The sequence below is a fragment of the Osmerus mordax genome, chromosome 21, assembly GCF_038355195.1.
Source record: "Osmerus mordax isolate fOsmMor3 chromosome 21, fOsmMor3.pri, whole genome shotgun sequence".
NCBI classification, from domain to species: Eukaryota; Metazoa; Chordata; class Actinopteri; order Osmeriformes; family Osmeridae; genus Osmerus; species Osmerus mordax.
In genome coordinates, this window is record NC_090070.1 from 11,845,083 (window position 1) to 11,862,582 (window position 17,500).

General features: G+C 48.0%; 2 protein-coding genes across 4 annotated transcripts in view; both read right to left on the bottom strand.

Annotated features, from left to right (window-relative positions):
• Positions 1 to 737: 737 nt before the first annotated feature.
• Positions 738 to 15,422, bottom strand: armh3 (armadillo like helical domain containing 3). The gene is given in 28 exon segments (XM_067259890.1): positions 738 to 1,259; positions 1,651 to 1,767; positions 2,597 to 2,626; positions 2,628 to 2,676; positions 3,426 to 3,474; positions 3,477 to 3,500; positions 3,661 to 3,787; positions 5,278 to 5,360; positions 5,752 to 5,840; positions 6,375 to 6,435; positions 6,669 to 6,738; positions 7,083 to 7,148; positions 7,323 to 7,381; positions 7,766 to 7,867; positions 9,115 to 9,208; positions 10,198 to 10,273; positions 10,378 to 10,424; positions 10,919 to 10,979; positions 11,510 to 11,553; positions 11,839 to 11,895; positions 12,297 to 12,383; positions 12,764 to 12,838; positions 12,995 to 13,087; positions 13,311 to 13,418; positions 13,581 to 13,727; positions 13,811 to 13,867; positions 13,947 to 14,056; positions 15,286 to 15,422. Coding segments are annotated over 27 exon segments (2,067 nt in total). The 5' UTR covers positions 14,049 to 14,056; positions 15,286 to 15,422; the 3' UTR covers positions 738 to 1,166.
• A 684-nt stretch (positions 15,423 to 16,106) lies between these two features.
• Positions 16,107 to 17,500, bottom strand: part of ldb1b (LIM-domain binding 1b) — a 10,720-nt gene continuing 9,326 nt past the window's right edge. For all 3 annotated transcript variants that reach the window (XM_067259891.1, XM_067259893.1, XM_067259892.1), the window contains one exon: positions 16,107 to 17,500. This exon is cut by the window's right edge and continues 1,191 nt beyond it. The gene's annotated coding sequence lies outside the window, so the exon portion shown is untranslated.

Sequence of the window (17,500 nt, forward strand, 5' to 3'; positions counted from 1 at the left end):
AGAGAGAGGGAGGGAGATCGAGGGAGAGATCGAGGGAGAGATCGAGGGAGAGAGATTGAGATGGTCCCACTACACTTCAGGACTAAAGAAAACCTGCATCATTAAGGATCGATCTCCAGTTGAAGAAAAATTGGTCTGAAAGGTGCGTTAGACTGAGAGACGTTCAAAAACACGTTCCAAACCGACAGAAGTCGTAGGACGTTCCACCAGTCCACAGATCTGGAGCGTGACAGACTGGACATCCCTGTGCGACGCGTTCCTCTGATGTTCCTCTGACGTTCCTCTGTCCCAGTCCTAAAGTGTCGCGTTGTGTTTGCAGATGTAAGTTAGACGGTTGTGTTTTTCGCAGGGAAGTTAGACAAAAGAGTTATGTTGTGTTTTGCTGTGTCAGTATTAGGATTTGTTGTTGGTGTTTTTGCTGTTCCTGCTTCTTGGCCCTTTGATACTTTACCGTGGAGATAAGAAGGATTTGTGCAACAACACCAAACAGTGGCTCTCCCATCAGGCCTTGTTCAACATTGCAAACGTTGTGCAGTGTTCACCAAAACACATTTTGCATCCTTCCCCAAAAAGTTCAGTCGATGGCGACAGAATGTGAACAATCCAATTGTGTGTGTGTGTGTGTGTATGTGTGTGTGGTGGTGGTGGGGGGGGGCAATCAGCACATTCAGTCAAGAAAAACAACTTCCCTGGCTGTCGGTTCTGTCGTTTCAGGAACAAAATAAGAAGACTATATAGAGTGTTCGCCAAACTGGCTCAAGCTTTGTTAGAAGCACAGCAGATCATCAGTCACAAATAAAATCTCATCTTCATCACCGAACACATAATGAATCGCTTGAAAGCCATGATTGTTATGGCAACAGAAGTTAGTTACAATATTAACAGAGTTGATGAGGAGAGGTGGAGGAGAGGGGGAGGAGGAGGGTCTTATGTCCGGACATCAGTCTGGTGGTAACAGTCCTGCCACAGCATTCACACACGCAGACACACACACACACACACACACACACACACACACGCTGGGTGAAACGTTAAACAGGGAGAGATGGCTTGCATCTGTGTCCATCAATCAGGTGTGTGTTTGTTTTTGTGCGTGTTGCCCTCATAAACTTGTGTGTTTCTCCTTTGGGAGGTTGAGGAATGGTGTGTGTGCATGTGTGTGTTCCTCAGGAGATGGTGGAGAACTCTCTGAGCAGCAGGTCTTGACTCAGCGTGTTTAGGGACACGTTCTTCCTCACGTTCACACTGATGGAGCGAACCTGCAAACACACACCCAGAGTTAACACACACTCACACACATCCAGTTAACACACACTCACACACACCCACCCAGAGTTAACACACACTCACACCCAGAGTTAAAACACACATTCACACACACCCAGAGTTAACACACACACACTCACACACACCCAGAGTTAACACACACACTCACCCAGAGTTAACACACACACACTCACACACACCCAGAGTTAACACACACACTCACCCAGAGTTAACACACACTCACACACACCCAGAGTTAACACACACTCACACACACCCAGAGTTAACACACACTCACACACACCCAGAGTTAACACACACACTCACACACACACAGACCCAGAGTTAACACACTCTCACACACCCCCTCCCCCCGTCTCTCACCAGCTCCTTGAAGAAGCCGGCCTCTCTGGGCTGCTCGGAGTATCTCTCATACTGGTCCAGACCATCCTGCAGCTTCAGGGTGAGCGTGTCGTAGCTGGACCGTACCACCTCCAGCACCTGGGGGGGGGCGGGGGGGACAACCCAGGTTACAAACCCTGGACACAGCTAAGAAGAGTTGAGATGGGCCCGCTGGAGAAGAAGACTGTGTGTGTGTGTGTGTGTGTGTGAAGAACACAAGCCGTCCAGAGGAGAGAGATCCAACTACAGACAACCAGAAGACTTAACAACACTAGTGACAATACTCCAGTACACAAGCAGCCTCCGGTTTCCATGGTGAGCCACTAGCTGGGGAAATGACGTCACTGCACCTTTAACCGGTGTGTGGTTAATAAACGAGGGAGATACAGTGGTGATTGTGTGTGTGTGTGTGTGTGGGGGGGGGGGGGGGTAATTATAGAGGATAATGATGAGATCCATCACTGGTGTATCAGATCTACAGGAACCAGTTCTCTATTCACTGAGCTCCTCAGGATAACCAGCCCTGGGAGTCATTATTACTGGAGGGGGGGAGGGGGGAGGGAGGGTTCAATCATCAATGGAGAATACTCTCTTCCTCCTCCTCTTTGCTCTCCTCTTCTCCGTTACCATGGTTCCCCCTATCCTCATCCTTTATCAACCTCAATCTGTCTCCAAGATCCTCGCTGTTGCTAATGATGATAATGACATCAGTATTTACCTGGTCCTCCGACATCATAAAGAATCAGGTGTGACATCATAAGGGAGCAGGTGTAACATCATAAAGAATCAGGTGTGACATCATAAGGGAGCAGGTGTGACATCATAAGGGAGCAAGTGTGAAATCATACGGGAGCAGGTGTGACATCATAAGGGAGCAAGTGTGACATCATACGGGAGCAGGTGTGACGTCATAGGAAGCAGAACGTACCTGGTCCTCTGACAGCTGGGAGATGTGGTTTCACGGCAGCGTAGGACTCAATCTTGGGGTTAAAATGGTTAACGATGGCCCTGAAACACACACACACAACCATAACGCTGCTGCCCTCAAAGTCAGAGACGACCATCTTTAGAACACTCATACACAATACAATACAACAAACACACTACTCACTCTTAACTAATCAATCAAACCATGCCACAGTCAGGGAAGCTCTTTCTGTCCACACACACACACACACACACACACACACACACACACACACACACACACACACACACAACACACACACACACACACACACACACACACACACACACACACACACACACACACACACACACACACACACACACACACACACACACACACACACACACACACACACCACACACACACACACACACACACACACACACACACACACACAGAGAGTAGGTCCAGCTTGATGAAAAGCTCTAAAGTCGATCGAGTCGAAAACTGCTTAGGACCCCCTCCTCCACCCCCCTCCTCCACCCCCTGAAAGATTTAAGACAAGCAGCTGAGGATGTGCTGTGAAGCCCAAAGAGATGACACTGTGTGTGTGTGTGTGTGTGTAGCCCTATGTCGTAAACAGGGTTCAAATGTTTCTTCCTCATATAAACACACTGCATCTCTGGGAGTTAATATTCTCCTAGGTCCTGTTTACAACACCACAGCTCAACCAGACCACCACACACACACACACTATACAGCTCAATCCAACCACCACAAATACATTCTCTATACATGCACATACAGCACGTGTGTGTATCCAGTGTGTGTGTGTGTGTCTCCTCACCTGACGTTGACCAGAGCGTGCGTGACTTTACTGGCCGGCTCCTTCCACTGCCTGTGTTGGTGGATACTCTGAGGACTGGAGGAGGGGGGGGGAGGAGAGGGGGAGAGGAGAGAGGACATAGCAAGAAGAGTGTGAGAGCCAAGGAAAGCAAAAAGAAAATCTGTGTGTGTGTGTGTGTGTGTATGGTGTGTGTGTGTGTGTGTGTGTGTGTATGGTGTGTGTGTGCGCGTCTCACCCATGCAGTAGAGGTTGTCAAACACCTGGTGCATCCTGACTATCTCGTAGTACAGCTCGTCGTAGCTGTTGGAGGTGGGCAGGAAGGTGTCCCCGTACGTTATGAACATGTTGAACAGGTTCACCACCTGCACACACACACACCGTACGTTATAAACATGTCGAACAGCTTCACCACCTGCACACACACACACCGTACGTTATAAACATGTCGAACAGCTTCACCACCTGCACACACACACACCGTACGTTATAAACATGTCGAACAGCTTCACCACCTGCACACACACACACCGTACGTTATAAACATGTCGAACAGCTTCACCACCTGCACACACACACACCGTACGTTATAAACATGTCGAACAGCTTCACCACCTGCACACACACACACCGTACGTTATAAACATGTCGAACAGCTTCACCACCTGGACACACACATTATAAGCTTGATCAAAATCCCTTTATTCTCGAATCAAATGCGGGGTGGCACATTCACAATGGAGTCAGGAGGGAAGGACACAAGTCTGATAAGCTTCCTTGAACGACCCTGTGTGTGTGTGTGTGTGTGTGTGTGTGTCTGTGTGTATGTGTGTGCGTGAGAGACAGAGAAAGAGAGAAAGAGAGAGAGAGAGAGAGAGAGAGAGAGAGAGAGAGAGAGAGAGAGAGAGAGAGAGAGAGAGAGAGAGAGAGAGAGAGAGAGAGAGAGGGAAGAGAAAGACTAATATTGCTACTTTGAATTTGAGAGATAAAGTTAAAAAGTGTGTTGGGCAGAAATAAAGGTAAGTGTGTGTGTGGGTGTGTGTGTCTCATACATATAGATAGCTGCCAGCAGCACTGATACAGCACTTTTCCTGCAGGACAGAGCCACTCAGATTAGAGCTGGATTCAAAAGCCTCTCGTCTCAACCAATCACATCACAGACCGTCCTCTAAACAGAATTCCAAATTCCGCTCTGGAGCGAGGTAGGACCAGGGGGGGAGGGGGCGGGGGAGACAGGGGGGAGAGAGACAGGGAGAGAGACAGGGAGGAGAGACAGGGAGAAAGACAGGGAGAAAGACAGGAGAGAGACAGGGAGAGAGACAGGGAGAGAGAAAGGGAGAGAGAAAGGGAGAGAGACAGGGAGGGATAGAGACAGAGAGATAGAGACAGGGAGATAGAGACAGGGAGAGAGAGAAGGAGAGAGGACCACAAGGAGGAACAGGAGAAGGAGAGTGTACAGGAGCAGGCATTAGTTTGGAACTGGGCCAGTCTCTCATCAGAGTAAACAGCAGAGGGAGGAAAAAGCAGACAGCAGCTCCATCGATCCGTTTGGTTAGGAACAAGCTGGTGTCCGAATACTGAGGAGGGGGAGGAGGAGGGGTGAAACGTAGAGGCCTGGGGAACCTTCCAGAGGTGGTCCTGACATCTCACAAGTATGGTGTCGGGTGCTACACTAGTGCCTGAGCACACAGGGCCAGGTGCTAGTGGCTGGTCTGGGACCAGGGTCTCACCAGGAGAGCCAGGTGGAAGGGGACAGGGGAAGGCGCTAGCTGGTCTGGGACCAGGGTCTCACCAGGAGAGCCAGGTGGAAGGGGACAGGGGAAGGCGCTAGCTGGTCTGGGACCAGGGGTCTCACCAGGAGAGCCAGGTGGAAGATGTTGTGCTTGGCCAGCAGGATGGTCTCATTAGATAGCAGGAACTTCAGCAGGTTGATCAGAGCTGTGGAGCACACACACACACACACACACACATTAACATCCAACACACACACACGCATGCATATCCCCCCCCCACACACACACACAATCTCGTATACACACAGGCGTACACACACACACATTAGCCTCCGGTCAACAGCCATATATTAACACACAGGTTCTTTCTTCAGTCTCCCAGAATATATATTTGTTCAACCTTTCAAAACTGTTTTTCGAACATATTATTCAAACCTTATGAAGAAGAAAAAAAATACCCCCAAAAAATTCACACACAACATGACACCAAAAACAACAGGACACCAAAAGCTGTTTGGTGTGTGTGTGTGTGTGTGTGTGTGTGTGTGTGTGTGTGTGTGTGTGTGTGTGTGTGTGGAGTGTGTGTGTGTTCCTACCTGACCAGAGTTCTCTCCAGGTGTAGTGTAGCCTGATCCGACACTTTTTCTGGTAACAGATGAGTTTATGGATGATCTGGATACAGCGTCTGCACACACACACACACACACACACACCATAATCATCAGTATGTACTCTGTGTGTTTGACAGAGGTGGTCTGGGTCTAGTGACAGTGTATGAAGCACAGCATAAGGTTATAAGGTCAGTATAGTTTATTTCAGCTACTGGTTGCACTATCAGCAATATTGCACTATTGTACTTCACTTGTCTTAGGTTAGTATAGGTGTATAAGGTTAGTATAGGTTATTATGTGTATTATGTGTATTTAGAGGTTTAGCATACTGTATTGAATATTTGTATATTATTTGTCTATTAGGAGGTTCACTATATTTTTGCTTATCATAGATGTAATCTATGTTCTGTGTACTTCTATGTTATGTTATGCCAGGTGCTTGCGTTGTCTTGTCCTAAGAATTTCAGTGCCCAGTCTGACCCTGTGTTGTTCTGTGCATCTGACAATAGAAGACTTGAACTATGACAGAGAGCAAGTCTACAGGATCATGGTGAGTTAGTCTAGTGTGTGTGTGTGTGTGTGTGTGCGTGTGTGTGTGTCCATCTTACAGGTAGAGGTCCATAGGAAACTCCTTCATCATATGAGTGACGATGAACTCTACCATCAGATCTAGAGAGAAGGGGAGAGAGAGAGAGAGAGAAGGGGAGAGAGAGAGAGAGAGAGAGAGAGAGAGAGGGAGGGAGAGAGAGAGAGAGAGGGGGAGAGGGAGGGAGAGAGGGAGGGAAGGAGGGAGGGAGGGAGGGGAGAGAGGGGTGTAGACAGAGAGGAAGACAGGGTTAAACACGAGACAGCAGGTAGACATTGTAGAACGTGTGGAGCTGGTAGATCAAGGTTCCACCTACCTAGAACAGCACACACCAGAGGACGGGAAGGGATGTTCTTATCCACAGCCTTTTTCCTGTGTCTCATTGGCTGGAGGGAGTTAGAGCAGAGGGTGAAGAGACAGGCAGACAGGCAGACAGACAGAGAGGCAGACAGGCAGAGAGGCAGAGAGGCAGACAGACAGAGGAAGAGGCAGAGAGGCAGACAGGCAGACAGACAGACAGACAGACAGACAGACAGGCAGACAGGCAGGCAGGCAGGCAGGCAGGCAGGCAGACAGACAGGCAGAGAGGCAGAGAGGCAGACAGACAGAGGCAGAGGCAGAGAGGCAGACAGGCAGACAGACAGACAGACAGACAGACAGACAGACAGACAGGCAGGCAGGCAGACAGACAGGCAGACAGACAGGATGGCAGGCAGGTGGTCTTCCTTACCATTCTGTGCAAGTTGACCCTAAAGTTCATGTTGTCATCGTGCAGAAAGGCATCAGCATACTGGTCCTGTTCAACAGAGAGAGATCATGGAGAGAGATCAGGGAGAGAGATCGGAGACAGATCAGGGAGAGAGATCAGGGAAAAAGAGAGATTAGCGAGAGAAATCAGGGAGAGCGAGAGAAGCGAGAGAGAGATCAGAGGGGGAGATCAGCGGGGAGGTGACAGTAAGCCTCTCCTTACCTCTGCTATGCAGGTGAGGATGATGAGGCACAGCCTGGCACTGTTGAGTCTGTGCTCATCTGGAACAACAACAGAGTTAGAGTTAGGAACAGGCCAAGAGAGAGAGGGGGGGGGGGAGAGAGAGAGAGAGAGAGAGAGAGGGGGGGAAGAGAGAGACAGATCAGGAGGGAGAGAGAGAGAGATAGAGAGAGAGAGAGACAGAGAGAGAGAGAGAGGGGGGGGGGGGGGAGAGAGAGAGAGAGAGAGAGAGAGAGAGGAGAGAGAGAGAGAGAGAGAGAGAGAGAGAGAGAGAGATAGATAGAGAGACAGAGAGAGAGAGAGAGGGGGGGGGGGGAGAGAGAGAGGGGGGAGAGAGAGAGGGGGGGAGAGAGAGAGACAGATCAGGAGGGAGAGAGAGGGGGAGAGAAAGAGAGAGACAGAGAGGTGTGGAGGGTCTCTCCTACCTTTGGTGTCCTGCATGATGATAGAGGAGTACTTGAGGAAGGTGATGAGCAGGTTACTGGTCTGCAGGTTGGGGTCTAGAGGCAGCTCTGGGTTGTTCATCACTGCACACATTAACCATCACATTACTATCACATTACCAATCACCTCCTAATCACATTACTATCACCTGGTAATCACATTACTATCACCTGGTAATCACATTACTATCACCTGGTAATCACATTACTATCACATTACCAATCACCTCATAATCACATTACTATCAACTGGTAATCACATTACTATCACATTACCAATCACCTCGTAATCACATTACTATCACCTGGTAATCACATTACTATCACCTAGTAAGCCGATTACCATCACCTGGTAATCACATTACCATTACCTGGTAATCACATTACCATTACCTGGTAATCACATTACCATCACCTGGTTATCACATTACCATCACCTGGTTATCACATTACCATCACCTCATAATCACATCACTATCACCTGGTAATCACATTACCATCACCTGGTAATCACATTACCATCACCTGGTAATCACATTACTATCACCTTAAGGGTTTAGGTTGGGCTATACAAATACATTTTGATTTGATCACCGATCATTTGATCATTATAACAACTCAATATCACGAGATGTGAGAGTGTGTGTGTGTGTCGGCAGGATGTGTGTGAGACAGCTTCCTATGTATTAGCAGCAGGTTAATATTTCATCCAGTAAGAGTCCTGCCTGAGCACATCTCCAGAGAGATGTACATGTTTAAACAGCACAGCTGTGTGTGTGTGCGCATGTGTGTGTCTGGTGAGTGTGTGTGCGCATGTGTGTGTCTGGTGAGTGTGTGCGAGTGTGTGTGTCTGGTGAGTGTGTGTGAGTGTGTGTGTCTGGTGAGTGTGTGTGAGTGTGTGTGTCTGGTGAGTGTGTGTGAGTGTGTGTGTCTGGTGAGTGTGTGTGAGTGTGTGTGTCTGGTGAGTGTGTGTGAGTGTGTGTGTCTGGTGAGTGTGTGTGAGTGTGTGTAGGGAGGTGCTACAGTGTTTAAGTATATATGTGTTGAGTGACCTGGATTACAGTCCTTGTAAATCACAGAGTCTAACACGGGAGGCAAGACCACACACACACACAGAGACAGACAGTATAGGAGGCTTATCAATAATGGATGCTGAAACGCGTGGAAGATGATTCTAGAACGTTTTCAACTCGTTTCCTTTTTTAGAAGGTTAAAAGAGGCTGAGAGTTCTAGTCCGCCTAGCAACAAGGGTTAAACCAGGTAAGCCTGTAGTACACCCACACTCTGGACTAAACGATGACATCGACAGTTTGACCAATCGCGTCACTCACTGTCCAGGTTGGGCGGGGTCGTCCCTAGCGGCGTCGTGGGAGTGGTCGGAACCGGCGAGGCGGGAGTGGTTGCCATGTCGATCTCTGGGTGACTCTGTTGATTGGCAGATGAGAAACAAGACAAGGTCAGAGGTCACGTGCTTGGAAGAGAGATGGAGTTTCCTGGTGAGCATAACAGGGAGTGTTAGTGTGTGTGTGAGAGAGAAGGAGGGAGGGAGAAGCGAGCTTCAACAGTGTTAGTTGTCTCCTGACCTTGACTAGGAGGCAGGAAGGTGAGATTTACAGATAGCACGGACAAAGAAAAGTACTTGAAAAACATCAGTTCTCCTCTCCTCCTTTCCCAGTCAGCATCTGACATCTCTATCACTCCATCATCTCTATCACTCCATCACCTCTATCAGTCATCAAAGATGCCAGGTCTGATAGAGGAGAAAAACACAAATGACAAAACACAGAAGAACCGAAGGAGAGAAAGAAAGTGTGCGCCAATCTGTCTCTCAGAGAGGGAGAGGAGAGAGAGCGAGAGAGCAAGAGAGAAAGGGAGAGAGAGGGAGAGGAGAGAGAGCGAGAGAGCAAGAGAGAAAGGGAGAGAGAGGGAGGAGGAGAGAGAGCGAGAGAGCAAGAGAGAGAGGGAGAGCGAGGGAGGAGGAGAGAGAGCGAGAGAGAGGGGGAGAGAGAGCAAGAGAGAGAGGGAGGAGGAGAGAGAGTGAGAGAGCAAGAGAGAGAGAGCAAGAGAGAGAGGGAGAGAGAGGGAGGAGGAGAGAGAGCGAGAGAGCAAGAGAGAGAGGGAGGAGAGAGCGAGAGAGCAAGAGAGAGAGGGAGGAGGAGAGAGAGCAAGAGAGGGAGGGAGTGATTTGGGAGAGAGAGACGGATGGAGGGAGGAGACATAAGGGATATGAGGGTCAGGAGGAGGGGGGATAAGGACTCTAAACAGAAGGCAGCTTACGATTGGTTTCCAAAACAGAAAATACCTACCAGTATAAACACCAACAGACACCAATAGAAACCAATAGACACAAGTAGAAACCAACAGACAACAGTAGATGCCAATTTAAACCAATAGACCCCAGTAGAAGCCGTCACCTGAGCCAGGACGGTGATGAAGTTCCTGTTGAGGTGCACAGCCTCGTACAGAGCCAGCAGGATCGCCTCATTGGTCCTGAGGATGAACGGAGGTGGGGACAGAGGTCAATCAGCCAATCACAGTCAAGGGAGGATGAGTACCATTCAGACCATGAGGCGGCTCAGGTCTGGAGTACTTACTGAACAGACAGCTTCTCATCCGCGTCGGCTATGAACATACTGCCCACCTGTGGAGGGCATTAAAGATTTTATTAATTTAACTTTTACCCAAAGTGACACAGAAAAAAGAGAGGTTCAGATCGGGAATAACAAACTCAGAGTTCCTCTTTAGATCAGTCGTCATCGTTGTCAAGGAAACTCCAATCCTGTCGCGGACCCAGTTCATGTTTACTAAGACTAGCTGGTGGGATCTGTGCTGGAAGGGACTAGCTGGTGGGATCTGTGCTGGAAGGGACAGGAAGTGGGGAGGCTGGAAGGGACAGGAAGTGGGGAGGCTGGAAGGGACAGGAAATGGGGAGGCTGGAAGGGACAGGAAGTGGGGAGGCTGGAAGGGACAGGAAATGGGGAGGCTGGAAGGGACAGGAAATGGGGAGGCTGGAAGGGACAGGAAGTGGGGAGGCTGGAAGGGACAGGAAGTGGGGAGGCTGGAAGGGACAGGAAGTGGGGAGGCTGCAAGGGACAGGAAGTGGGGAGGCTGTCCTCGCTGAGCGTGTGGTCTCACCATGCTGGTCAGAGTGGAGAAAAACCCTCCCTGGTTCTCTTCTTCTTTGTCCTTGTACTGCCTGCAGGAGAGGAGAGGAGGAGGAGAGAGGAGAGGAGGAGGAGAGCAAAGGTGAGAGGAGGAGGAGAGCAGGAGGAGAGAGGAGAGGAGGAGAGAGGAGGAGGAGGAGAGAGGAGGAGAGGGAATGGGAGGAGAGAAGAGAGGGTATATAGGAGATGAGAGGATAGCTAAGGCACATTCTCCTCATCCTTCTCTATTCTCAGATCTCTCCTCAGAGATGTGCAAGTGACAGAAACACACAGATGTCTATGTTCTCCATCCCTTTCATGTTCCTTGCTAAGCAACCAGACAGACTGAAAACTGTGTTTACATCCACAATAAGCAGCTCTAAAAGCCTTGCAAACAGGCTGACAAACACGTCAAACTGTGGTTAAATATGCATGCTCCTTTGAGGCATAAAAATAGAACTTGGGACTCAAAATAATGTCACCTAATAACGAGGCATCCTAAAGTTTAAAGTAACTGTTAGAATTGAACTTTTTCGAGATTTTTTACAGTTAGAAGGTTTAAAGTTCCGTAACAAGTTCTTACCTGTTGTATTCAGTCAGAGCTTGATGGACAACCATGCCCATTCCCTGGAAAAGAACACACACACACAAAGTCATCTTCAAACTCAGTTAATAATACACTGTGTGTTGTAATCTGAGAGGATGACACGGCAGAGGCAGTAACGAGGTGTGTGGGTGGAGGTGACACGGCAGAGGCAGTAACGAGGTGTGTGGGTGGAGGTGACACAGCAGAGGCAGTAACGAGGTGTGTGGGTGGAGGTGACACAGCAGAGGCAGTAACGAGGTGTGTGGGTGGAGGTGACACAGCAGAGGCAGTAACGAGGTGTGTGGGTGGAGGGGAAACACACTCACGTCCAGAGTGGGCTCGTCATCCACGATGGACAGCTTCACGATGTAGGGGTTCACAGACTGCCGACACAGCAGGACACACACGGGAGGTTACCAGGTTACCAGGTTACCACAGCAGTAGAACATAGGAGGAGACACCTCAGTGGGCACACACATTTACATGACATTTACATTTAGTCATTTAGCAGACGCTCTTATCCAGAGCGACTTACAGTATGTACAGGGACATTCCCCCCGAAGCAAGTAGGGTGAAGTGCCTTGCCCAAGGACACAACGTCATTTGGCACGGCTGGGAATCGAACTGGTAACCTTCAGGTTACTAGCCCGACTCCCTCACCGCTCAGCCATCTGACTCCCATCTGACACACACACACACAGGTGCACACACACACAAACACAGATGCAGACACACAGGCATGCATACACACACACACACACACAAATGCACACACACTCCTCACCTCGTATTTCCGGTAGTTGACCAGAAGGGCCAGAAGCACAACAGCATCATGCCCATGCTGCCCCCTGCTGGACACATCTGACAGGATCTGGAGGAGAGGAGAGAGAGGAGAAGGAGAGAGGGGAGAGGAGAGAGGAGAGAGGGGAGAGGAGAGAGGAGAGAGGAGAGAGGAGAGAGGAGAAGGAGAGAGGGGAGAGGGGAGAAGGAGAGAGGAGAGAGGGAGAGGAGAGAGGAGAAGGAGAGAGGGGAGAGGGGAGAAGGAGAGAGGGGAGAAGGAGAGAGGGGAGAAGGAGAGAGGGGAGAGGAGAGAGGAGAGAGGAGAAGGAGAGAGGGGAGAGGGGAGAAAGAGAGTGGGGAGAGAGAAGGAGAAAGAGGAGAGAGAGAGAGGTGATGTACAGTACGTGGGGGAACCTAAGTCAAACCTGGGTCAAATGGTGTAACAAGTGAGCTGTCCCCCTGATCTCTCACCTGTAGGATGGCCTCAAAGATGCTGTTGATCATTACGTACTCTAGGAGAGTGTTCAGGCTGATGTTGTCCGTTACCTACACACACACACACACACACACACACACACACACACACCGCTTCATAGCCTGCTTTCTGAATAACGAGGACGATGTGTGCATGCGTGAGTGTGTGTGCGTGCGTGCATGTGTGTGTGTGTGTGTGTGTATGTGTGTGTGTGTGTGTGTGCTCACCGTAACTAAACACAGCAGCAGCTTGAGACAGAGGCTCTTCAGACTCTCTGATCCGTCTCCACACAGCAGGCTGTCCAGGCTCTCCATCAGGTCCTGAACACAGGGACACACTTAGAACACACACACACTTACAACACACACACACACACTTACAACACACACACACACACTTACAACACACACACACAGAGACAGACAGGCAGGCAGACAGACAGACAGACAGACAGACAGACAGACAGACAGACAGGCAGACAGGCAGACAGGCGACAGGCAGACAGGCAGGCAGACAGACAGACAGGCAGACAGGCAGGCAGACCTTCATCCGGAGCTCTGCCTTGTCGAAGCCCATCAGCATGTTGATGATGTCAAAGCCAGAGGTAGACTTGTTCTTCTGATGAACTCCCCTGAACAATGCACACAAGGTCTGAGGGGGAGGAGGATAGGAGGGGGGGGGGGAGGAGGGGGGGGAGGAGAACAGATGTAACTAAACCTTGCTGAAACTTTTATTTTGCTTATGTGAGTGAGTGAGTGAGTGAGTGGGTGAGTGTGAGTGTGAGTGAGTGTGAGTGAGTGTGAGTGAGTGTACCTGTAGGGCGTTGACAACTTTGATCTGGTGCTCCTCAGCCAAGGCCTGGACACAGTGGTGGAACAGGCTGTTGATGTTCCCCTGGATCTTCTGAACCTCCTCCCCATCCACACTCTCCAGCTTGGTCTCCAGATACTCCAGATTCACCTGGGGGAGGGGGGGGGGTAGAGAGTCAGTGTGTGAGAGACGTGTGTTGTAAGAGACCCAGATCCATCCACAGTCTCATTCACCTTCATGAGGAAGAGCTCATCCCAGAAGCGAGGGTTGTTCTTGGCCGGGTCCTCTTTCTGAAAGATAAACATCGTCATCAGCACTGGCTTTACTTTATACATACCTCCTCCTCCCCCCTTCCCTCCATCTTCTTACCCCAAAGATCTCATCGTACATCAGCACCACCTTCTCCTTCAGGGGTTTCTTAGAAGAGGATGTTCTCCTCAGAAGCCCTGCCTTTTTCTCCACCTGAGCCATGGCTGCGTCTAGGACACACACAAACACAGTTACACGGCGAACACAGTTACGTGTTAGCACCGCTAATCGCCCGCACAGAAAACCCACATTTTTAACACAGTCGATCACCAAACGATAGATATGTTACCAGGCTCATTAGTACACGGTCACCAGCCAAGCGATGACCACTCCAAATTAATGGCAACCGTTTCTCTAACGTGACATCCTCATTAATTCCACAGATTATCCACAGTCAAGAAACTCGGCTAGTTGGAATGTAGTTAGCGTAGCTCAGCAACAAAACCGTAATTCCTTCGTGTAAAGGCATAATTAGATACACATGATAACTGTTACTGTCACATATGAGCAACCTGTTGCCTTCGGTTTAATGGAAGTCATCACTTTCAAACTAGGCAATTAAGCCTAAGGTCTTATTTTTAATGCCATCCCTGCAATGCCTGTTAGTTTAGATGGGACAGTTCAGTAACGTAGCCTAGATACAGAAAACGTAATGCTAGCAACAGTACTAACCAACCGCCTCGCATTTCAATAACTAGGCTACTATAGCTAGCCTACTGTACTGCTAGTTCGCTACTCTGACCGGTTTACAACACAGCTGTACCCACATCCTGCTTAAACTGACTGTTCACGATATAGACAGTACAAATTCCACTTCAAGATTCAGCTAGGCCTGGCTCTAATCAGATCGTCTTGCTTGGATAATAAATACAATATCAAGTTGATGGTTATGTGTTGTGATTCCATCCCACTTAGCAACGTGCAGTGCCAAAACATTAGCTGTGCTCACGAGTTATAATTAGTGTGTTGATACAGTTTGAGCGTTGCAGCTGCACTGCATGTCACAATGCTAACTAGAGCTAGCTTATTTCTCAACCATGACTTGTGCTACAGCTGATTAGAGCAACATGAATGTGTACCAACCAGGCTAGCTCTCTCGCAGTTTAGCTAGCTGTCTTACTGTGACGTTTACCAAATCATTGGGTTATCGTATGATTTGGAGCTGAAGCTTCCATAGATACAAAGCTAGTCTAGCTACCACGAAATGTATTTTAATCTCAAATGAATCGCTTATCGCTAGCGAGTCTAGCATGCTAGCTAACTGCTAAATGTTAGCTCCTCGCAACCTACTTTCAGGGCAAACAATATAGTTAGCTAGTCTACCAGTAACATTATGTCACTGAAAATACAAGACAACGTTCAACGGACGGTACTGCACAGGTTTATAAACGCTTCTCACCTCTATCGAACGATGTTTTTAGGAATCCATAGCGTTAAGAGAAAATAAATCGGGCGAAATGGCAGTTTTAATTGGGTCTGAAACAGTTAGCTTGTTAGCCAGCAGCTAGCTCGGAAAGCTGCGAGTCGACTCCCTTCGCTTGCTTGTGTGTCCTTGCGTGGGCTTAACGCCCGTCATATTCCACAGTTCAGAGTCCACAATGGCTGATCTGCATCAAAATCCAGTTTCTTTGTTTTTTCTCGGTGTAGAGAATTATGGATTAAGTAGAATGACGCAGAAAAAAACTGCATACAACACAGACTAAATTAAGAAGCATGTGTACTGTAGGCCAAACACAATTATATCCCACTAAATTATCGTTGTAGTTTTTTATTGCAAGGTTTCTGATTTTCTCTGTACTGACACATCTGTCGTCGAGTGTGGAAAAGCGTTTGACCATATCATCTCTCATTGTGCCCAATTGCTGAAACAGAGAAAATGTCATCAGATAGACAGTCAAAGAGTGTTTGTCCGACAACAATACGGCTGCTTCCGGGAATGGGAGTGGGCAAAATCTTTAAACAGAAGGACAAGCAGAATTTGAAAGGTCAATCCCTTTTGCTTCCCTTTCTTATATTTCTCACTTCTGCATCTCAACTCTTCTTTCTCTCTTTATTCCTATCTGTCTCCGCACCCTGACATTTGAATCGTTTTATTTTATTTCACCAAACAAGTCAAAGCAACAGGTCAGTCTCTCATGAGCTTATGTACGTTTGTGTTTCTGTGTGTGTGTGGGGGGGGGGGGGGGGGGGGGGCGATAGGCACAAACGACAAAAACTCAATTATCTTTTTAAAGTGAAAATGTATCTTTTTATTGGTACCATACATTAATTATCAAGGGCAGAAACTAACCAAATCAAAAAAATATAACAAGGATTTTGTCTTTTTTTGTTTGTTTTCTACAGATTCTGCAGAGGGTACGAGAATTCACCATTCACTCACAACTGCAGCTCCTCCTGAAAAACAAACGGCATAAAAAAAAGAAAAAAAAAGACAAGTTTACCGTCTTATGTCAATTCTTGGACAGAAAATAAAATGTTACAACGTGTGTAAGAGGACGGGGGGTCACAGGGACACAAAGCAAGGAACAGCTGAGTACGACACGGGTTTAGGGCGCCCTCTTGTGGTGGCCTAAGGTCACACAGCACATCTCCATGGTGATGACAAAGACGACAGTCTGGGTTACAAATACGATGGTTTGATTTGACCAGCTAGTTATTCGTGAACACAATCATACATACTCGGAGATGAGCGAGATTAGTCTTCAGAAAACATCATTTGAATAATGACGTAGGGGCAGTTCTATGGCCATCTGTGAAGCCGTCTGTGACATTGCTTGTAAAAAAGGGCTGTACGAATACAATTAGATTTTCTCTTGATTTGATGTATTGACTTTATTTATACGGATGGGATGGGATGGGGGGGGGGGACACAAAACATTTTTCACGGTAGCAGTGTAAACGACTACGTTTATGATCAAGGTTTGACAGATAGATATCGGAGACAGTTGTAAAAATGGTGTGTGAGTGTTTTTAGTCTGACAATAAATAGAAAACGAGGACTCAGAAGTGACTCCTTCAAGTGGTGACTCTGTACCCGAGCAATGTCTTCAATTCAATATACACAAGTTTAACAAGAGAGAGAGGACTGGGGGAGGGATAGGGAGAGAGGGAGGGGGGACAAGCGAGGAAGGTGGGAGGGAGGTAGGATGGGAGACTGGAGGAGGATAGAGGGCTGGGGGAAAAGGAGGGAGGGGATGTTGGAAGGGAGGGAGGTGGGATGGGAGAGGTTTGTGTTGTCATTTTTTATTTTTTTTAACTTTTTCTTCTTTTACATTAGATAATGATGGCTTTAGGTAACTCTAGGTAAGAATACAGCTTGTTACAGTCAGACTGCTACTACCTTAAATATACAAGCACAAATACACAAAAAACAAATGTAAAATCTTCAAAAAATAACGCAAAAAAAACATCCACACTAAATTATTTATTTCTTATATAAACATAAACGATTAATAAAAACCCAAATATATCTTTTTTTTAGGGGAGATAAAAGACCTGTTTAACTCCTTGGTTTGTAGCTGTTTCAATATTGGTAAAAAATAAAAAAGAACTATTGAAATGCCTGCGTATAAACAAGAAAAAACATTCTAGGGAAATCCAGACTGGTAAAAAAT